Source organism: Pelobates fuscus, chromosome 3, assembly GCF_036172605.1.
Source record: "Pelobates fuscus isolate aPelFus1 chromosome 3, aPelFus1.pri, whole genome shotgun sequence".
Taxonomy (NCBI): domain Eukaryota; kingdom Metazoa; phylum Chordata; class Amphibia; order Anura; family Pelobatidae; genus Pelobates; species Pelobates fuscus.
In genome coordinates this window covers 153108198-153132155 of record NC_086319.1, presented here as the reverse complement: position 1 = coordinate 153132155, position 23958 = coordinate 153108198, and the positions used below count along the sequence as shown (strand labels likewise).

Genomic DNA, 23958 nt, shown 5'->3' with positions numbered 1-23958 from the left:
GATACACACACACACACACACACACACAGAGACAAAGACACAGACATACATACACACAGAGACACAGACACACACATACATACACACACACACAGAGACACAAACATACATATGGATATACACACACACACACACACACACACAAACAGAGACACAGACATACATACATAATGTTTTTTATCCCATTCTGAAGAAGCCACTTATGGTGAAACGCGTTTATGGTTATTAATTCTGTATTGTATTGTGTATTTTAGATCAATAAAAGTTTTTTGGCTACTTTTTTGTACCAATCCTCTTTTTATTGCACTCTCTATGCACTTTAAACTTTTTTTTTACCTATTCCTGGCATTTTAACCTTTCCTGGTTACTTTTACTTCCACTGGCAATTTTAAAGTTCCAGTACTCCAAGAAATCCTAGGTGGGGATCATACCACCAGCGCCTATCCATAGAGCAGTACCTCTGCTCTATCTTTGTGAGTATTATTTTATTTCCTCTACTACTCTCTTAACCTATCACAATTGAGAGCACTATTGCTGCTTTTTATTTTTCTATATTGGAGCCTTGGATCACCAGACGGTGCTGACGGACGTATCGCCGCTACAAATCCTTTAAGCAGGGATTATACCGCTGTACGCTATCCACACCAGAGCTGGCCATAGCTCCCTCAAATGTGAGTTTTTACCTCTTCTTATCTGCACACTGAACCACATCAAAATTGAGAGCACTATTGTCGCTTTCTGTCTCTCTTTTCCGAGTTCTGGACTACCAGACGGTGTTGACGGAGACCACATCCCTACATATCCTATAAGCGGGGATTATACCGCTGTACGCAATCCACACCAGAGCTGGCCATAGCTCTCTTGAATGTGAGTTTTCTACATTTTGTTACCTATCACACCCTGAACTTTCATACTATACCATTAGTCGCCTCTACCTCTCTTGTATTTACATATACGGAACGGCCTACACTAGACGCATCCACAGAGGAACTCTATCAAGTATCCTAGACCATCTATTGGCACCCTATCAATACTTTACTGGACTATCTACCCTTATTTGGCGCAGCCCTTCCATATCTTTTTATACATACAGATACACACACACATACACATACACAGACATACACACAGATTCAGACATACACACATACAGAGACACAGACATACATACACACATACAGAAACACAGACACAGACATACATACACACATACAGAGACACAGACATACATACACACATACAGAGACACAGACATACATACAGACATACACACATACAAATACACAAAATGTGTCCTACCATGTGTAGGTCCAGTGGTGGCTCAGCCTGATGGGAGTCAGAGTTCACACTCTGACTCCCTCTTCCTTTCTGTTTCCTCCCGCGCGGGCTCTCAGTATGCTGGGAGGAGTGACGTGCGGTCACTTCCTCCCAGCCGTGATGATGTCATCACAGGGGGCCCCCTTACAATCCATGTCCATCGGGTGGCCCTGACAGCATGGGCCACCCGATGGACCCCTTGACATGCGGGCCCGGCGGTTTGCCGCACGGGCCGGGGCCGCAAAGCGTGGCAGCTGCTACCCGGTCGCGGGGGGGCTGCAGGGCGGCCGGGCCCCCTGGAGTGCCGGGCCCGGTCGCAGCTGCGACCCCTGCGACCGCGGTACGTACGCCACTGTTCAGGACACATGTCAGGTTGTGTTGTCAGGTATGGTGAGGGGTAAGGGTGGCATTAGTCAGAGTCCCGCCTGTATGGACCACCCTACCCCAGCTCTCACCACATTAGTCCCACTCCAGAGGTTTCTTCCCCGGCAGGCTGTGGATGGGCTATTTGCCGGTTTTGTCCGCCAGTCAGCAACCATGCTGTATCATGAGCGATGTCTCGGTAGGCTTTGTGTGTTCCCCTGTGTGGGTTTGCGCCTTGCCGGTTAGCTGTTGCTGGGACCGCTGAGTGGTAGGCAGTTCGTGTGCGCCGGCGGGTCCTGCTCTGAGGCCTGTCTGAGGATCATGGCGCCGTTAGCCACGCCGCTGATCCGCGGCTCCGTTTCCATCGGGAGGCTGCCGCAGATACGCCGGGTAGCCGGGCGGATCCATGCCTGCATTTTTCTCACAGCCCGCCTGAAGAGTTGTCTCTAGGCATTAAGCTTCATCCACAGGTAAGTGCAGAGCCGAATTCTGGAGTGCGTTTGGGTGGTTTGGTGAGTGTGTACCTTGTCTCAGTCTGCTTCTGAGCCGCCATCTTGGCTAGGCCCTGACGGTCCTGCGTGCATGAGGGTTTCATCGCTTGGGCTGTCAGTGGTGTGGGGGTATTCGTCCCCAGCGAGGACCGGGATGTCCCCCACCGGTCCAGAGGGGGGTTGGGGGGGTAGCAGGGCTGTTGTGTGTTCTTGCTTGAGAGCGCGTCCCCCCGACCCCCCAATAATGTACTTTTAAAGAAAATGGAACATCACGTAAAAAGTTAGAAGTGATTTTCAATGTCAATTACTTCTGGTATGAAGTAAAGCATTTTTATTTATTTATTTACTTTTATGGTTATTAGGCTTACATTTATTCCAAAAAGGAACAGCATGTGAGGCGCTGTGTAATGCTGCATACAGCATTATATGAGTAGATAATTATGTGTGTTCATTAACTATTTAACCTTTATTTTTGCCAGTGATCTTGAATAATAAGGAATAATGCATAGATGTTTAACTACATGCACCCAAATCTATTTTGTGAGCTGTGCATCTTCCATGGATGTAATTTAATATGGGCACATTTTCCTTGCCTATGGATGTCCTGAAGAGGTCAGCTGCCTAAGAAGCCTAGCATTGCTGATTCTACCCATGCTTGTTTGTATTAGTTAATTACTTATTGATGTTGTCTCAGCATGGTCTGTGTAAGCCACTAAGAAAAGCCGCAAGTGATTTGTCAAGGTGCTAATCTATTGATGGCACAGGCTACAAGCAATAGGCAAACAATTCATCTAAATGTTCGGTTGTAACATCTACAGGCATTGCAGTGAGACTCCACTCAACTAAGAGGTCACTCATCTTCATATCATAATTCCTGTGCAATTATCTAAGAATGATTCTTTGTATCTGCCTTCTTCGGCTTCCAATATCACTTCTATGCGGTTATACACAAATCTGTCTGTCCTCTCCTGATCTCTCTGCGCCCCTCTTGACTAGTGTCTCTGACTGCCTCTCTGCTATTTCTAACTGATTCTGCCCACTTCCTTAAGCTCAACTTGTCCAAAACAGAACTTCCTCCCTCTAGTGTTGCTACTCCCCTTTCTGTCTCCCTCCACATTAATGTCGCTACCATCAGCTCCACCACGCAGGCTCGCTGCATTGGTGTTCTCTTTGACTCCGACCTCTCCTTCACCCCTCATGTCCAGTTGATCGTCAAATACTGCCCTTTCCTTTTTAAAAACATTGCGTGCATCCCCCCTACTTAACGCCAGATGCGGCTAAGGTGCTGGTCCATGCCACTGTCCTCTCTCGACTTGACTACTGAAATCCGCTTCTCAGTGGTCTTACGTACTCCCAACTTGCCCCATTACAGTCCATAATGAATGCGGCGGCGAGGCTCATCTTCCTGTCCGCCCGCACCTTCCACGCCTCACCCCTCTGTCAATCCCTGCATTGGCATCCAGTAAGATATGGCGGTCATTTTAAAATTCTGGTTCTTGCTTTCAAATCTCTACATAATGCTACTCCCACCTATCCTTCCTAGTACACAAGTATGTCCTGTCTAGGCCCCCCTATCCTCTGTTCGTACTCCCACCTCTGATGCTCGCCTTCAAGACTTCTTTAGGGCTGCACCATTTCTGTGGAACTCTCTTCCCTTTTGCGTTAGACACTCACCCAGTCTCCACTCTTTCAAAAACTCATTAAAAACTCACTTTTTTACAACAGCGTATAAATTAAACTGTTAATGTCTCCCAACTGATTCCTCTCCTGCAATTTTACAAAAAAAACACACAAAGTCTTCAGTAAATAAGATTCTACCAATCTATTTCTCTACTTCTACCCTTACCTTTTGTGTCGCTTTACCCCACTCCCTCTAGCATGTAAGCTCATTGAGCAGGGACCTCAGCCCCTCTGTTCCTGTGCTTCAAAAGTGTCTGGTTACTATTACATTTGTTAGTCCACCTATTGTAAAGCGCTATGGAATTTGTTGACGTTTTATAAAAATAATAATATTAAACTAAAACACAGTGAGAATTAGACATTAAAGTGTTCTTGCACAAACGTATAATAATAATGCATTCACCGCCGCCATCATACTTTGTTTTATTCTTCTATGTTATGTGCCTATACAATGTGTAAAAATGTAAAGAACAATGTGTAAAAGGAGTGGTATACTCTATAAAGTGTTATACTTTCCTATTTCTCAAAAACAGTCTTGAGACCCATCCCCAGCTATTTTGAGTTTCCCTTGGGGACCCTGGGGTCACCAGGAAAACAAAACCAAAGGTATAGTGTTAATCCATCACGGAGCGTGCCCATGGCTAGAAGATCAGTGGCATACCTCCCAAAATTTCAAATGGACAAAGAGGGACACTTTCATTTTAGGGGAGGTGTGGCCAGGGGCAGGGCTGTTTTTATGACAAGGTGCCTTACTTATGACATTGCACTGAGGGTAGTGGTGTTATGGAGACAAGCTCAGACACAGAGTTTGTGGAACCACCAACCTCTATGTCAAAGTTGTGCAAGACTGCAGCCAATGACAAAAAGGATAAGGTGAGGCCTTATAGAAAGCAGTTGTTGTTGGGGGATTCTATTATAAGAGGTGTGGAGTTGGACAATAGTGGTCTTGTGAGATGTCTTCCTGGAGCTACTGCTCACAGAGACAGGAGAGGAGACGTATTTGTAATATTGTTAAGCAAGCAAAGCAGGTATGGGATTTGGATGTACGTGTCCATCTAGGGACGAACGACTTGGCTTGCAATGAGGTTTCAGAGGTAAAGTGAGTTTTTTTGTGTTTTTGCCAATGATATATGGCAGAATGCTTCCACACTGTCATTCTCTGAAGTTCTGCCTGTGCATAACACTCAGAATGACGGGCGGATGCGTATTAGGTACTTTAACTTGTGGCTTGGTGAATGGTGTCAGGAGGATTTGGCTTCATTTCTCATGGTAGCTCTGTTTGGAATGGAAATAAACTGTACTAAAAAGATGGTTTGCATCTCAAAAGGGAACAAATGTTGTCAGTGAGCATTTCAGAGGTTTTGCTAGGACATATTTAAACTAGGAGAGGTGATAAACATCAATCCAATTGCCCCCCAAAACAAGGATAGAAAGTGCCTGTAGCAAGTGTGTTAAATGCTTGCAGTTTAAGGAATAAGATCCATGAACTTGTGGCAATAATGGCAAGTGATAATGTAGATTTATTCGCTGTTACGGAGACATGCTATCAGGGCCGGCGCGTCCATAAGGCGGCACAGGCGGCCGCCTTAGGGCGCACAGGCTCCGGGGGCGCAAGATTTCAGTGACCGTCAGGAGGAAAGCTCTCCCTGCTGCCGGGCCACCTTCTGGACCCCCGGCGCGGCGTGCGGCAGTGCTGAGATCAGACGCGGCGAGGGAGCTCTAATCTCACCGCTCTGCTCCCTCTTGCGCTGTCTGCTGATACCGCGGGAGCCGGAATATGACGTCAGCACTGAGAGAGTACTTCCTGTCAGTACGGCTAGGTACAGGAGACTGAATCTCCTGTACCGCAGTGCGCACTGCTCCGCTCGCCCAACATTGCTTACCTAAATTTCAGTAAGGCTTTTACACTGTTGCACATAGAAGGCTTATAAATAAACTGCAATCTTGTTCTAATATTAATAATATCTTCAATATTGTTGAATGGGTAACTCAGTGGCTTAATGACAGGCAACAGAGGGTTATAATCAATGGAGTATATTCGAAGCATGGTCTTGTTACCAGTGGGGTACCTCAGGGATCTGTATTTGAAACCATTCCCTTTAATATTTTATTAGTGATATTGCAGAAGGTCTTCATGGTAAGGTATGTCTTTTTGCTGATGATACTAAGATATGTAACAGGGTTGATGTTAAAAGAGGGATAAGCCAAATGGCAAATGATTTAGGTAAACTAGAAAAATGGTCAGAGTTGTGGCAGCTGACATTTAATGTGGATAAGTGTAGGATGATGCATCTTTGACATAACCCAAGGGCAGAGTACAGAATATTTGATAGAGTCCTAACCTCAACATCTGAGGAAAGGGATTTAGGGGTGATTATTTCTGATGACTTAAAGGTAGGCAGACAATGTAAAAGAAATGCAGCAGGAAATGATAGCAGAATGCTTGGTTGTATAGGGAGAGGTATTAGCAGTATAAAGAGGGAAGTGCTCATGCCATTGTACAGAACACTGGTGAGACCTCACTTGGAGTATTGTATCCAGTACTATAGTATCTCCAGTAGGATATTGATACTTTGGAGAGAGTTCAGAGAAGGGCTACTAAACTGGTTCATGGATTACTGGATAAAACTCACAAGGAAAGGTCTTAACATGTATAGCTTGGAGGAAAGACAAGACAGGGGGATATGAAAGAAACATTACGAGATAAACTACCACAACAAGAGGCCGTAGTCTTAAATTAGAGGGGCAAAGGTTTAAAAATATCAGGAAATATTACTTTACTGAGAGGATAGTGAATGCATGGAATAGCCTCCCAGATAAAGTGGTAGAGGTTAACACAGTGAAGGAGTTTAAGCATGCGTGTGATAGGCACGCCAAATGGTTCTTATCTGCCGTCACATTCTATGTATGCACCTATGGTCATTACGGCCAAAGGATATGCAATGGTGCCTAATTACTTGGCTGTAGATGATGCCACCCCTCCCATACTAAACAGGGCATCATCTACAGCCAAGCAACTAGGTACCATTGCATACACTCTGACCCTAATGACCGTAATTCACATCTTAATGCACTTTCCCAATCTATGAGACAGAAAGGCTACAAACCAAGCAAGGTCTATTACCAAACAAATCCACTATGCTGTAAGAACTCCACGCACGCACCTGCTACAGTACAGAGAGAAAAAAAATTGTGGTCACTTACAAATCAGCTCATGAGGAAATACGGAAATGATTTAAGACCTAAAACCAATGTTAGCAAAATATGAGACTCTGAAAAACATTTTCTCTGAAACATCCATTTTGGCCTTTAGAAAACCACCAAACCTCCAACAAATTTCAATCAACAGAAAACTATCCAGATGAGAAGAATAAAGAAATGATGAGAAGAAATGATGAGAAGAATAAAGAAAATGAGACCAGGCAATGTAAAAAATCTTGCTGCAAACTGTGCGAGCACATATGCACAGACAACACAGCCACCCTCAACAATAAAATCCTACAGCACAAAAGGATCATACTCCTGCACATCCAGTAATGTGGTATGCATGATTTAATGCACAAAATGCCACCTAGAATGCTACATTAACGAAACAACCCAGCAATTAAATGGCATGATGAATATGAACAGACACTTCAAGAAACACCACAAAGAACACTTAAAATTTGAAATTTCCCATTCAATTCCTGTTAAATTGCATTTAGTAAATAACCCACATAATATCAAATATATCTTCTCTTGAAGATATTGTCTGTTTTTTGTTAATGCCTAAGCTCTTTATTATGATGTAAATGGAAGATGCTGAGCGTGGTGATCTACACCACCGATGGTGAACCTTTGACACGCATGCCACAGCTGGCACACCGAGCCATAGGTCGCTGGTAGGGTGCCCACGTGTCCTGGATTGTCTGGGACCAGGGCCGGCGCTTCCTATAGGCAACTTAAGCAGTCATCTAGGGCGCACCGGCCCGGGGGACGCCAGATTTGAGTGACCCGGTAGAAGGGAAGAGCACTCCCTTTCAGTCCTGGGGGGTACAGGAAACAGAAGCTCCTGTACTGCGGTCTGCGCCGCCCAGCCATGCTACACAGGGAAGTAGGAGGCACACCAGGGAGGGGGGTTAGCGCCAAGGGGAGGGGGGGACACTAAAAGGGAGGTAGAGACCACTAAAGTGGGGGGGGGAGGAGAGACCACTAAAGGGGGGGAGAGGAGAAACCACTAATGTAGTGGGGGAGGAGAGATCAGTAAGGAGGTGGGGGGAGAGACCACTAAGGGAGTTGGGGGAGATGAGTGACCACTAAAATGGGGGAGGGAGACCACTAAGGGGGTAGGGGGAGAGGAGTGACCACTAAGAGACAGGGGGCAGGGATGGAATGGGAGGAGAGAGAGAGCACTAAGGGACAGTGGGGTACGGAAGATAGGGGAGAGAACTAAGGGACAGTAGGGGAAGGGACAGCACTTAGGATGTCTGTGGATCTGTGATTATGTGAGTGTCAGTGTGTGTGTGTGTGTGTGTGTGTGTGTATCTGTGAGTGTCAGTGTGTATAATTGCCATGTTTAATTGCCGTGTTGGCACTTTGAGGAAACAAAGTTGGTTTGTATTGCGGTTTGGGCACTCTGGCATCAAAAATGTTCGCCATCACTGGTCAACAATGAAGCTGTTCCAAAATGTAGGATTGTCCATCAGATGTTTGTGTAAAAAGTAAAACAATTGCAAAACATCATCTGAAGCAAACCAGGAAATATTTGCATATATTTTCAATAACAGAGCAGCCAGCAGATGTTGTGTTGTAAAGATTTTACAGGAACATTCCCCAGACTTCTGTGGAGCGTCGAACATCTTTTGATATTTAACCAGATGTTGCTCTCCTACATCAAGCTGAGTTCTCTAAGCAGGTTTTGTTCCCAAGTGTGATTTCCCCTTCCTTAGTCAATGAGTATGCATTTAACAATTAAAGTAATATTTAAGAAATAAGTATTTTAAAATATTCATGAGACCTGTTCAAAAAGCATACACTGAAGCATTGAAGGCTTTTGGCAATTGTGGGAAAAATTAGGCAGAAACATAAGAGAGAAAAACCACTTTCTCGAATATTCCAGCCATCTTATTTTATTTGCAGTCCTTTACATTTTTTTCCAATTCATCTATTGTTCCCACCACTTTTTTGTTCTCTGCCAAGACCACCTGTCAGTCAATATACCCACCTCACTTATTTTCTCATCCACTCTCTCTTTTACTCCACCTGTATGATGTATTCTCCCCACAGCTCCCCTTTATTGTTTTATTTTCTTCTTATGTTCACCCCACCTGTTTCACTCATAAATTTGATGAGTAGAACTGCTCAATCGTCTGATACGAGTCATACTGCGTCAATTTTTTAGCTTCACCGATTATTGTAAATGGCTGCAGCAATACACCTCTTTGCACTATAACCAAGGGGCATAGGTAGTTATGACTAATTTATTTTCCCCAATGTAAATGGTCAAGAGTGTCTACTGCGATTTTCACTATGCTTATTGGACACTTTTCTTAGATGTTCCTTAAAGGACCACTCCACACCCATAAGGCACTTCATCTTGCTGAAGTGGTTTATGTGTGATGAGTACTGTATTCTATTTTAGTTCCAGTTTATAAAAGTGACAATTTCTCATAGAAATCAGCCCTTTTGTATTTGTTCCGTCGAAATCGGTACATTTGGGAGGCCTGTTCCTCCACACAGACCTTACAGCAGACCACTGTTGCAGTGAGACACATGCATGAACAGAGGAATAGATTTGGAGGCTTCTAACGGAGAAGCCTCTGATTATTTACCTGTGAAGAGATGTAAAATATCTTCTTGAGAAGATATAGAGGGCCTGCAAAGGCTGCAGTGACTTTGACAACATACAGCAAAAACAAAATGTATGCATATTTTTTTTTATTGGGAGTATATTTACTACACAGCGATTTTCTCACACTACCATTGTTGCGGAGTGTTCCTGTAAAAGCAGGAAACCAGAGATCAAACCCAGGACAGAGCGTACATAATTTAGGACTGTCCCGCTGAATATTGGTAGGATGTAACAATGGATAGTGGCAACCAGCCTATGCAAATTTCATTGTTTTGAGTGATGATTGTTGCATCTATGGTGTAGCCGAGGCATAATAAACTGTTCCAGATATTTCTAAATGATTTCATTGATTTGCCTTTACACTTGCTGAAACTTCTGTGCCCAGAATCTAAAATCGAATCTGCTAATTCAATCTTCGCCTCATATAACTGCTGTGTGGCAGCCAAAACTACTTAACCCACAATACGCCACCTGTACAGCAATGTTAAAGGAATATATCAATAGAGATGCACGGCTATAATGAAATACTTATTTCTGCCAAAAATGGTATATGGCAAATAGAGGTTTTAGGTTACGGTACATCCAATTAATTCAGTAATTACTCAAAATAGAATGCAATAAAAACATGCAGATTTTAATCTTAGATTCTCATGTTAAAATCCATGCAATAGTTCCCTGTCAGAAAGCCCAGAATCCATAACTTAGTGCATATATATCCATTTTCATGATCTTTGTGTCTCAAAATGAATAGAAGGCTTCTAGTGCTGTATGTGGATAAAACATTTCTTTGCTTCTGTGCCCATACCTGGGTCAATGGACCCAGAAATTCCCAAACCTATATTTCTTATTGAGGATGGAAATCTCATCCTCCACTAATAGGGAGATTGATGAAACCACAAATGTCTGTGGACTCACCAACAAATGTTTAAAGACATTTAAGTTAGGATTGTTTCCTGTTGATCCGAGATGACTTTCATCACCCATCCATCCAATGAAACAAACATTAAATACAAACAATTCTGTTTAATAGAATTGAGCAAATAATAAAAGCAAATAATTAAAAAGTTTGGACTTGAGGAAAGAGGATGTTACTGACAGTGAGGCAATAGTTATCTTATCAAAAATACACAACAAGATTTCAGCATAAATAGTTTAAAAAAAAAAAAAACGAATTTACAAAATACTGATCCCAAAAATTGCAAGACAACCTCTAAAATTATTAGTTAACAAAATAGACCCTCTAAAGTACCGTTTCCCAATTAGTGTTCTGCGGAACCTTAGAAGAACAAAATTGGGGTTCTGCTGTGATTTGCCCATCAGGTGGCCCAAGCATTTAGGGCCATCCGATGGGTATCGCTAAACCCCTGTTGTATGAATGCTGGGAGGAAGTGACAGCACTTCCTCCCAGACAAAGCGTGCCGGCTGGAGGGAGAGGGAGCGCAGCAGTGAGTGAGCAGCTGCCGACCTGGGACACAATCCTCAGTCTGCAGCACTGAAGGGAGAAAAAAGGTAAGTTAACAGCAAATACAAACATACATGTATGTGTACCTGTGACAGTGTGTGTATGTGCCAGTTTGTGTATCTGTGTGTCAAGGTGTGTATATGTGTCACTGTATGTGTATAAATGTGTGTCTCTCAAGGTGTGTGAATTTGTCAGTACGTGTATCTGTGTGCCAGTGTGTGTTTATCTGTGTGTCAGATACATACACACACACACACACACACCGGCACATACAAACACAGATACACACACTTTGACATACAGATACACACACCTTGACACACAGATACACACATACACACACACACTGTGTGTTAACGTGTGTGTATCTGAGTGACAGTGTGTGTGTGTGTGTATCTGTGTGTCCGATACATATACACACAGATACACACATTGGCACATACAAACACAGATACACACAACTTGACATACAGACACACTAGCACATACAAAAAAAAGTTTATGCAATGGTGCAAAATAGTTTTTATTTTTGGGTTGGGGGGGGGGGGGGGAGTTCCACGATGTTGATACATTATGACAAAGGCTTCCACTGGAAAAAATAATTAGGAACCCCTGCTCTAAAGTATTTAAAACCTCCTCATGTGCCATTCACAAGGAATCAATTTATTTTTGTGAAACAATTAAATTTCCAATAAAATAGCACCGAAATTAAATACAATTTTATTTTTATTGCTCATTCCCAAAGGACACACACATATTAGCATAATTACATATAACAATATAAGTAAACCAGAATTTCACAAAGTAACTGTGTAAAACAAATCCTTGTATAAAACAGCTAATTCATTTTGTACTTGATACCTCCTATCTCCCATACACGCATGGAGATGGCAGTGGCCGTTAAAAGACATAATCAATGACGGAAGGAGAAAAATAAATAATGTTTAGAATCAGAATAAATGTTGCAATTGGACCCAAAGGAAGCCATTTGATTGAAAAAAGTTGGCATTAACCAAACTTTGTCGTAGCCGAACAAAGCCTTGTTTTAGCAGAGAGGAAGAGGTGGCATTTAGACAGTAAAAGAACAAGCTGGAAGTGGAGACCAGATTAAATTAGTGTGTATAAATCAATAAAGTGGATTAGATATATATAATCAATTTGTTTAAACATATTTGAGAAAAAGTAAGAAGTTAGATAACATGGGATGGATTTCCATTGTATGTGAATAAAAATTACACGTTAAGGACATGGGGGACAAGCCAGAGCGAAAACACAGATTGAAGATTTAAGCTAGGGGGCGGGGCCGGGCCGCCGAACTGGTCGGTCGCAGGCAAGCAGAGCTCCTGCAACATCGCACAAATAATCGATTAAAAATATGCCTTTACACAAAAAAAGCTGACCGACGGCTACGAAGCCTAACGCAGAGGCACCGCTGGATCCAGGGAGAGGCTGGCTCACCGAGCTACAGTCCCCTGGAGGAGATATCCTCGTGGACTTACCTGAGGCCTACTCCGGAGGTGAGTGGGGCGGACGGCCGCTGCCCCACTGGCCTGCCACACAGCACCCAACCTGAAGCACGACGCTGGGCGGACTCGGCCCCGTTCCCCCCCCTATGGACCGGGGGGGTGATCCCGGTCCTCACCCTAAGGCCTTGATCGGGACGCCGCGGCCGATGCTGGGAGGTCTGACCGCTGGGCCCAAGATGGCGGGCGCCATGTGCGCAAGCGAAGAAGTAAGGTCTAACACTGGCGCCCAAGGCTGACAAGGCGGCTCCAGCTTTTGGACACGGCTAAGCCGAGGAGCGAGCTCACTTACCCCCGCAGCCACTTCAATCAACGACGGCAACGGCGACACAGGGGAGTAGGAGGTAACCCGCAGACTGACTACCGCCGCCTGAACTGATGGAACGTGTCACTGACACGAAGACAAGCCGACCTCGCATCCCACACCACGCCTGAGACAGACTCACCCAGGAACCGAAAACCTCATGCCGAGCTCCCCTCCACAGCTGACGCTGACAATATGAATATCGGGAGAGACGAGCACACTACAGCACAGCCACAGTCCTATGGGAACCAGCCAATACTCCACAAAGCAGCATGAGGGGACTGGGTCCTGGTGCCTGCCCCGATGGACATTCACTTCACGGCATACAACTAAGGCAGAGCAGATTCCTAAAGATAGTGGGACTCTCGCTGGGTGTGGGGTCTCTGGACCGACAGGAAGACGGCCACCCGCAGAGGCAGCAATGGTGGTCCCGGTCGGCTGGGGTGATATAAGCATTGAAGCGACTTACCTATTCATGATTACTATTTACTCACAAAGCTTTAGTTGTCTTACACGATGTATATACTGTACCAGCATGTATTAGTGCATTTAAAGCGAAATCACTGTCCCTATATTACAATTACGCAAACATAACTAACCCATCAAGCGCCAATCATTTTATTTCACCTACTGTCACTTTGACACCCACGACATGTAACTTGTGCCCTAGTCTATGTTCCCTGTTGGCAACCTAAATAATTGTTAAAATGGCAGAGAAAGGATTAATTCTTAATTTCCACGTATACCTAGCTCAAATGACGATTTAGCCATGTTGAACGACAGTTATCTTGTTGCATTTTATTTAATTTCACGCTGACGACACAACTGTTTAACCACGCTTGTTAAAATTATAAAAATTTGTGCAGACTCTCATGCCACTGTTATGCCAATGTATATCTTGAAATACGCTGTTGTGGCGTCTGTTGATTCCTTGTACCCTCCTGCACAGCAAAAATAAAGAATTAAAAAAAAAAAAAAAAAAAAAAAAAAAGATTTAAGCTAGGGATGAAACAAAGGTAGAGGAAACAGCGCCACTCGGAGATGAGATCAAAGGACACAAGGCGAGAACTACAGACAACTGTTCAGTAACTGGAAAATAAGGTTTACGGTAGAGGAAGGCAAGGAGTTGAAGGTTGGGAGAGAGCATGATAAAGAATTACCTTCATATTTTATTTTCTCTCTAACTTAATTCTCAATGTTGTTAGCTGTTATATAGTTTGGTAGTTGTGGTGGGTTTAAATAGTAAGTTGCCGGTATATAATATTACTGGTGCTTATGTGGGGAGGTGGTGACGAAGTAAGTGAAGTACTCTTAGTTATGAATGCTTATTCTTTTAAACCTCATAACTATAATACCCCTTTAATACCCCTAATCCTAATTTCACTCAGATTCACATTAAGAGCTAAATTATTTTAATCTTAAAACTCCTGACACCAATTCTCCTGATTCTTAGCCATATATTGACTAAACAGTAGGTTGTGGCAATCTGAGTTACAAATGAAAGTAAAATGTAAAAATTTACCAACATTGTGTTATGTTTCCAACTTGGATTTTCATTATGGACTCTATTACAAGAGATACAAGGAACTCTGGTAACTGAGCAGGAGTGTTCCCTTAGATACATTTGGTTAAAATGCCATTCTGGTTATTTCTTATTATATTTATTACATACAGAGACAGGGGCCCTACCTTTTCATGAGGAGACAAGACCTCATGCTTTACTATTGCCAGGGAGCCTTCTGTGACCCATTCTCACAACAGCTTCGTTGAGATGGGTGATTTTCACAGTGAAGAAACACAATGCCCCCAGTGCTTTGTATTTAAAACTCAGCTGCAAATTCATGCCATCTGCTGCTTACCCACAGCTGGGACTTCTTGTCTGTATTAATCTAGTAGCTCAATAACTCACTTTTACTTTTGACCTTCAGCATTAACAAAAATAAATATAAAAGCTCACTTCTGAGCATCATACCACACAGGGTGGCATTGAGACATTGCGAGAAAACGTAACATTACCTTTTTTATCAAGCATTATTAATCTGTATTCTGTGTCTGTGTGATTGGATTACACAGGTCATTTCTTGACCACATGGGACGATGGCCCTCCACATATGAATAAACATATTTGAAAATATTGTAACCCAGTGGGAGGATTTTAATAACTCTATATTTTGCATATATGACAAATCTTTGTCCATGACATTGATGAATAAAAAATAACCTATTACTGTGCCACGTCCTCAGCTCCGAAGTCTTAATCTGAAGTTTTATGTTGTGATTCAGTGTCTGCAGGTTATTCAATCTGTTTGCATCATCCTGCCTTACAGTTCGCTTTACCTTATCTGCTGCAATCCACACATAACACAATTTGCTGAAATCCATGGACAACGTCTCCCCCATGTGTATTTAATGTACGTGGCTAGTCTTTCTCTATATATACCACACTCAGCTTAGTCATCCAATGTTTGCATTTGATGTGTCTACCCCTTCTTTATATCTTTCACAGCTATTGTGGCTCCCCCTATCTTGTCCCATTCCATCTGTCTGTGTTATCAAGCTCTCTGAGTAAATATTGCAATTTCCTTATATCTGTGTCTCTGCATTCTGCTCTGCAATCCATTTGTGCTATAACTCTTTCCCCGCCCAATTGCTTTATTACATTTGTGCTACTCTGTTCCATTTCCCTTTTGTCTGATCTGTCAATCAAAACATGCTGTACTTAATCCTCTCAACCCTGACCTCAGAAACATTGTGAGTTGTATAGCTCCTCTTGACTGCACATTATACCAGTGCTGGATTAGGGGCTTTAAGGGCCAGGAGCTGAAAATTACTGTGGGCTTAAAGCGGCACTGTCATGCCGAACTTACCTTTCCTCAATCTCTTCCTCTTCTCCCCCTCTCTCAGGATCTGTTCTTCTTTTCTTCCTGTCTTCTTTAGTTTTCTTTAAAACCATAAGACAAAGTAGGGACTCTTTGTCTTATGGGATTCCTCCGCTTGACCAGCTCTGACCAGCGGAGGAGCAAAGTGTGCTTCATTTCCGCTGGTCAGAGCAATTTTCCCATGATCCCTAGCTTTCCTCCCTGTTCCCACAATGCTTCCTGTCAGTATTGCCGAACGTCCTGTCACTTAGACAGAACGCCGGCAAAACTGCCGAATTGCATCCTAACAGAATGAGAAGAGTTTCTCCATTGGTGTTAGGAAGCAATTCGGTACTTTGTTTGTATCGGAATTTCATTCTAATGAATGAAACTCCGATCCTATTCATTGCCGCGGCTGCATCTTGCAGCCGCTTAGTAGATAACTCCCTAATTCCCACGGTATCAGGGAGCTATCTACTAAAAGGCTGAAATACCTGAATTGGTCTTTCAGCCAACTTTACTAATACTAAGTAAAGATTACTTAGTATTAGTAAATAATATGCCCCTACTCGCTATACCGCGAGTAGGGGCATGTCTAGTAAGCAGTGAGCAGCCAGTGGCTGCTCACTGTAAAAAAAAACAAAAAAAACTAATAAACACCCCCCCTCCCCTGCGCGGGGGTTAAAGATTGGGGGGGGGGGAGGCTACTGTCTTCCCTCCTGGCCCCCACCCCTGCGCGGTGGGTGGGGGCCCTAATAAAACAATAAGGGGGGGGACCTACTGTCCTCCCCCCCTGGCCCCCACCCCTGCGCGGTGGGTGGGTGCCCTAATAAAACAATAAGGGGGGGGGACCTATTGTCCTTCCCCCCCCTGGCCCCCACCCCTGCGCGGTGGGTGGGGGCCCTAATAAAACAATAAGGGGGGGGACCTATTGTCCTCCCCCCCGGCCCCCACCCCTGCGCGGTGGGTGGGGGCCCTAATAAAACAATAAGGGGGGGACCTACTGTCCTCCCCCCCTGGCCCCCACCCCTGAGCGGTGGGTGGGGGCCCTAATAAAACAATAAGGGGGGGGACCTACTGTCCTCCCCCCCTGGCCCCCACCCCTGCGCGGTGGGTGGGGGCCCTAATAAAACAATAAGGGGGGGGACCTACTGTCCCCCCCCCCCGCCCCCACCCCTGAGCGGTGGGTGGGGGCCCTAATAAAACAATAAAGGGGGGGACCTATTGTCCTTCCCCCCCTGGCCCCCACCCCTGCGCGGTGGGTGGGGGCCCTAATAAAAACAATAAGGGGGGGGACCTACTGTCCTCCCCCCCGGCCCCCACCCCTGAGCGGTGGGTGGGGGCCCTAATAAAACAATAAGGGGGGGGACCTATTGTCCTTCCCCCCTGGCCCCCACCCCTGCGCGGTGGTTGGGGGCCCTAATAAAAACAATAAGGGGGGGGGACCTACTGTCCTCCCCCCCGGCCCCCACCCCTGAGCGGTGGGTGGGGGCCCTAATAAAACAATAAGGGGGGGGACCTATTGTCCTCCCCCCCCTGGCCCCCACCCCTGCCCTGGCCCCCACCCCACCCCCAAGCCCCTAGTCACCCCCCACCCAAAACATTCTATCCCCTACCTACCCCCCTCACCCTAAAAATAGTGAGGGGGGAATAAAATAACTAACCTGTAAAAAAAAAAAAATTAAACTTGCCATTTGACGTCTTCTTTTTTCTAAATTCTTCTTACTTCAGCCCCCCAAAAGGCCAAATAAAAATCCATAAACCCGTCGCACTTTAAAAAAAAAAAAAAAAAAACGAGCGCAAACAAAAATTAATCCATCTTCACCCATGGAGGGCACGCCGCGTACTGAGCTCCGCAGGGCGGGTCACGGCTTATAAAGCCTTGCCCCGCCCTGCAATTAGGCTTAGAACACAATGATTGGTTGGTTTAAGCCAATCAGAGTGCTCTGTGTCATTTTACACAGCGTGGGAAAATTCAAAATAACTTTCCCACGCTGTGTAAAATGACAGATCACTGTGATTGGATGGTTTTCAAACCATCCAATCACAGTGCTCTGTGTCATTTTACAAGCGTGGGAAAATTCCAAAGAACTTTCCCACGCTTGTAAAATGACACAGAGCACTGTGATTGGATGGATTTCAAACCATCCAATCATAGTGCTCTGTGTCATTTTACACAGCGTGGGAACGTTCAATTTTCCCACGCTGTGTAAAATGACACAGAGCACTGTGATTGGATGGCTTGAAATCCATCCAATCACACTGCTCTGTGTCATTTTACAAGCGTGGGAAAGTTCTTTGGAATTTTCCCACGCTTGTAAAATGACACAGAGCACTGTGATTGGATGGCTTGAAAACCATCCAATCACAGTGATCTGTCATTTTACACAGCGTGGGAAAGTTCTTTTGAATTTTCCCACGCTGTGTAAAATGACACAGAGCACTCTGATTGGCTTAAACCAACCAATCATTGTGTTCTAAGCCTAATTGCAGGGCGGGGCAAGGCTTTATAAGCCGTGACCCGCCCTGCGGAGCTCAGTACACGGCGTGCCCTCCATGGGTGAAGATGGATTAATTTTTGTTTGCGCTCGTTTTTTATTTATTTTTTTAAAGTGTGACGGGTTTATGGATTTTTATTTGGCCTTTTGGGGGGCTGAAGTAAGAAGAATTTAGAAAAAAGAAGACGTCAAATGGCAAGTTTAATTTTTTTTTTTTTACAGGTTAGTTATTTTATTCCCCCCTCACTATTTTTAGGGTGAGGGGGGTAGGTAGGGGATAGAATGTTTTGGGTGGGGGGTGACTAGGGGCTTGGGACCCCTAGTCACCTTGATGGGGGGGGGTTCATTTAGGGCCCCCACCCACCGCGCAGGGGTGGGGGCCAGGGGGGGAAGGACAATAGGTCCCCCCCCTTATTGTTTTATTAGGGTCCCCACCCACCGCGCAGGGGTGGGGGCCAGGGGGGGAGGACAGTAGGTCCCCCCCCCTTATTGTTTTATTAGGGCCCCCACCCACCGCTCAGGGGTGGGGGCCAGGGGGGGAGGACAGTACGTCCCCCCCCCTTATTGTTTTATTAGGGCCCCCACCCACCGCTCAGGGGTGGGGGCCAGGGGGGGAGGACAGTAGGTCCCCCCCCTTATTGTTTTATTAGGGTCCCCACCCACCGCGCAGGGGTGGGGGCCAGGGGGGGAGGACAGTAGGTCCCCCCCCCTTATTGTTTTATTAGGGCCCCCACCCACCGCTCAGGGGTGGGGGCCAGGGGGGGAGGACAGTACGTCCCCCCCCCTTATTGTTTTATTAGGGCCCCCACCCACCGCGCAGGGGTGGGGGCCAGGGGGGGAGGACAGTAGGTCCCCCCCCTTATTGTTTTATTAGGGCCCCCACCCACCGCGCAGGGGTGGGGGCCAGGGGGGGAAGGACAATAGGTCCCCCCCCTTATTGTTTTATTAGGGCCCCCACCCACCGCTCAGGGGTGGGGGCCGGGGGGGAGGACAGTAGGTCCCCCCCCTTATTGTTTTTATTAGGGCCCCCACCCACCGCGCAGGGGTGGGGGCCAGGGGGGGAAGGACAATAGGTCCCCCCCTTATTGTTTTATTAGGGTCCCCACCCACCGCGCAGGAGTGGGGGCCAGGGGGGGAGGACAGTAGGTCCCCCCCCCCCCCTTATTGTTTTATTAGGGCCCCCACCCACCGCGCAGGGGTGGGGGCCAGGGGGGGAGGACAGTAGGTCCCCCCCCTTATTGTTTTATTAGGGCCCCCACCCACCGCTCAGGGGTGGGGGCCAGGGGGGGAGGACAGTAGGTCCCCCCCCCTTATTGTTTTATTAGGGCCCCCACCCACCGCGCAGGGGTGGGGGCCGGGGGGGAGGACAATAGGTCCCCCCCCTTATTGTTTTATTAGGGCCCCCACCCACCGCTCAGGGGTGGGGGCCGGGGGGGAGGACAGAAGGTCCCCCCCTTATTGTTTTATTAGGGCCCCCACCCACCGCGCAGGGGTGGGGGCCGGGGGGGGGGACAGTAGGTCCTTATTACCATTTTTTTTTTTTTTACAGTGAGCAGCCACAGGCTGCTCACTGTTTAGTGGACATGCCCCTACTCGCGGTATAGCGAGTAGGGGTATTGGGGAGATTTTAATCTCCCTTGTGCTATTATGGGGGTCATATTGACCCCCATAGAGTGAGGGGGGGACATGGGGGGCTTAGGAAGTGGCGGGGAGCACTGCTCCCTGCCGCTTCTATAGTTACATATTACAAGGAGGGAGCTGCACGCCGGTAGCTCCCTCCTTGTAATAAACTGAACGAACAAACTAACACTGATACTCAGTGTTAGTTTGTTCATCTGATTTTTTCTATTCATTCATTCGTCTGTCTGATGAATGAATGAATAGATGAAATTCCCGTTCGCATGTCCAGGTGTTTCACTGGGCATGTGCGGGAATCTCACAGTCTGTGTAGTGTGGGTAGATGACGTGTCCCACAGGGACTTCACCTACCCACACAAAGATGGCGGCGCCCTGAATAAAGATCGGGGCAGAAGATAAAGAATTAAAAAGAGGTAATGTGGGGGGCTTAGGGGCATTTGGGGATGACTAGGGGGTCGATTGGATGTAGTGGAGGCGGGAGGGGGGTTAAAAAAAAAACGGGATTCGGCATGACAGTGCCGCTTTAATTACAAAATTTGATTTCATGATTCTGGAATTTTGTGCTTAGAAGATCATGAACCTGACTTCTGTTTGTAGCCATATATAAAACCATCCTCATAAGCATTTAGAAACTGGAAATTGCAAGCAGGCTAATGAATCGAAATCTGGTAGGAGAGCAATGGGTAAAAGAAGACACGGGTTATGGGGCATATTCAAGTTTGGACCACGAAGGGATTGCATGCAATATGCATGAAAGAGTGATAGGCCCTTTCTGTGTCATGTACGTTGCCAAAGCTACCTTATTGTTACAGACTGTGTTAGCCATGTTGCTCCATCAATTAAGATATATATGCCTCCCTGGCTACATGTAGTAAATAGAGAATTGTGCATGTCAGAATAGCAGCAGATAAAAAAAACAAAACTTAAATAAAGCGTCCCGGGGCTGTGTTAGTTAGACAGAGAGCCGAGAGACGCGCACAAGGCGAGGCAGAGACTGTACACCACCGGAGGCAACATGGCTCAACAGAAGAACCTTGAAGGATATGTGGGGTTTGCCAATCTCCCAAACCAAGTGTACAGGAAATCCGTGAAGAGGGGATTTGAATTCACACTTATGGTAGTAGGTGAATCTGGTCTGGGAAAGTCCACACTCATCAATTCACTGTTTTCAACAGACCTGTATTACCCTGGTCCTTAACACAGAATAAAGAAAAACTGTTCGGGTTGAACAATCAAAGGTTCTAATCAAAGAAGGGGGAGTCCAGCTACTTCTTACAATAGTAGATACACCTGGATTTGGAGATGCAGTGGATAATAGCAACTGTTGGCAACCGGTTATTGACTATATTGACAGTAAATTTGAAGACTACCGTAATGCAGAATCCCGCGTGAACAGACGCCAGGTTGCAGAAGTGGAAAACAGTGAACATTGTGACTTCACTATACTGCAAAACATGTTGATAAGAACTCACATGCAGGACCTGAAGGATGTAACCAATAACGTACATTATGAGAACTACAGGAGCCGAAAACTGGCAGCTGTCACTTGTAATGGAGTTGATAACAACAAAAACAAAGGACAGCTAACAAAATTTGACACAGTTGAAGGCATGAGTCCTCTGGCTCAAATGGAAGAGGAAAGAAGGGAACACGTGGCCAAAACGAAGAAAGTGGAGATGGAAATGGAGCAAGTGTTTGAAATAAAGGTTAAAGAAAAAGTGCAGAAGCTTAAGGACTCCGAAGCAGAGCTTCAGCGGCGCCACGAGCAAATGAAAAAGAACCTGGAGGCTCAACACAAAGAGTTGGAGGAGAAACGGCGTCAGTTTGAGGAGGAGAAAGTAAACTGGGAAACTCAACAGCGCATACTGGAACAGCAGAATTCTTCCAGAACTTTGGAGAAAAACAAGAAGAAAGGGAAGATATTTTAGAATCATTCTTAGACCCCGTACTCTATCAGTTGCCAATTTGCCAGCCCAGACATCAGTGTTCGTTGGAAACATTCAGCCACTTTTCAAAACCAGTTGCATCCATAATTGTTGGATTAAGCGGCATGACATTTTTTTTTTCTTTATCCTTTTTTTTTATTCTTATTGTTGACGGAAATTAAGATGCCTTGAATTGTTTGAGGTTTTGCATACTTGGAGAACTATACGCTGCAAGTAACTTGCTCCCTTTTCCCCCCACTTTCTCTTTTTAACCGATGCCTTCGTTTTAAAAGCAAGACAAAGCATTTTACTGTTGTATAACCATGGTCTGGTGGCTGGTAGCAGGATAATCTACAACACAAGGACTCTGGCTTACAAATGAAGATACGTATAACAAGACTTCCATACATACGGTTTATTGTAATTTACATTTTCTTCCCCTAATTTTGACAATTCCATTGTTTAAAACTACACATGGGAATATAGGCTTACAGTGCACAGAAGCTTTTTGTGTTACGTTTTTTGTTTTTGTTTTTTTCTTAGAACCACCCTCTTGTGTTGAGGAATTCTTTACTTATATGCTATTTCCATTTAGAAACTTCTGTAGCCAGGAGAAAGTACTGCTTCCTTTTGTAATAACATTTACTTTAGATATATTTTTCCAAAACTTGGTCCTACTGAATTAAAATATAGCTTATTTCCTTACGGTAGAACCAATGAGTGAAACTTTTTTTTTTCTTTTACCTCTTTAAATTCTTCCCTAAGTTTTGTGGTAAAGCAGCAGGAATGATGCATATATAAGTCATTTCTAGATTAAATTAACCCCTTAAGGACCAAACTTCTGGAATAAAAGGGAATCATGACATGTCACACATGTCATGTGTCCTTAAGGGGTTAACAACCTGTCTGTTCCTACCTTATCGTGCATTTTATGTTTTGCTAGAAACGGGAATCATGATCTCAGAGAGGAACATCACAATTTTGCATTTAGCTGTATTCATATACTGCATTTCTGTATTTTTTTTGTTGTGATGTTGTGATGTAAAAAAAATAAAATAATAAAATTAAAAAAAAACATAAATAAGCAGGCAGTTTGGGCTTATTGCATTGTATGGATCTGTTGCTTCAAGAGGCCCTACTGTAGCCTGGCCCTAAACGCTTCTGTACTGCCCATTCGTTCTCTTACTTCCTATGTACTTAAAGCGGCACGGTCATGGCCGAATTCCGTTTTTTTTTTAACCCCCCTCCCGCCCCCACTACATCCAATTGACCCCCTAGTCACCCCCAAATGCACCTAAGCCCCCTATATTACCTATTTTTTATCTTTATTTTCTGCCCCGATCTATATTCAGGGCGCCGCCATCTTTGTGTGGATAGGTGAAGTCCCTGTGGGACACGTCATCTGCCCCCACTAGATAGACTGTGAGATTCCCGCACATGCCCAGTGAAACACCTCAACATGTGAACGGGAATTTCATCTATTCATTCATTCATCAGACAGACGAATGAATGAATAGAAAAAAAAATCAGACGAACAAACTAACACTGTGTATCAGTGTTCGTTTGTTCGTTCAGTTTATTACAAGGAGGGAGCTACCGGCACGCAGCTCCCTCCTTGTAATATGTACAGATAGAAGAGGCAGGGAGCAGTGCTCCCCGCCACTTCATAAGTCCCCCAGGTCCCCCCCTCACTCTATGGGGGTCAATATGACCCCCATAATAGCATAAGGGAGATTAGAATCTCCCCAATGCCCCTAATCGCTATACAGCGAGTAGGGACATGTCCACTAAACAGTGAGCAGCCTGTGGCTGCTCACTGTAAAAAAAAAACAAAAAACCTTCTATCCGGCCCCCTACCCCTGTGTGGTGGGTCGGGCCATACACCTTCTGTCCTCCCACCTGGCCCCCACCCCTGCGCGGTGGGTGGGGGCCATAAATTACAATGGGGGGGACCACATTCCCCCCCCTACCCTTGAGCGGTGGGTGGGGGCCCTAAAGATGAGAGGGGAGGACCTACTGTCTGGCCCCCACCCATGCGCGGTGGGTGGGGGCCATAAATCGCCATGGGG

At 45.3% G+C, this 23958-nt stretch overlaps 2 protein-coding genes across 3 annotated transcripts in view; both read left to right on the top strand.

Moving 5' to 3' along the window:
- The window catches only part of LARGE1 (LARGE xylosyl- and glucuronyltransferase 1), a 641175-nt gene that overhangs the window by 509657 nt on the left and 107560 nt on the right, over positions 1-23958 (top strand). The gene's annotated exons all lie outside the window — the stretch shown is intronic.
- On the top strand, positions 20980-22706 carry LOC134603679 (septin-7-like). The gene is made up of 2 exons (XM_063449861.1): positions 20980-21081; positions 21203-22706. The coding sequence occupies exons 1-2, from the start codon at positions 20980-20982 to the stop codon at positions 21890-21892; spliced, it is 792 nt and encodes a 263-aa protein (XP_063305931.1). The 3' UTR covers positions 21893-22706.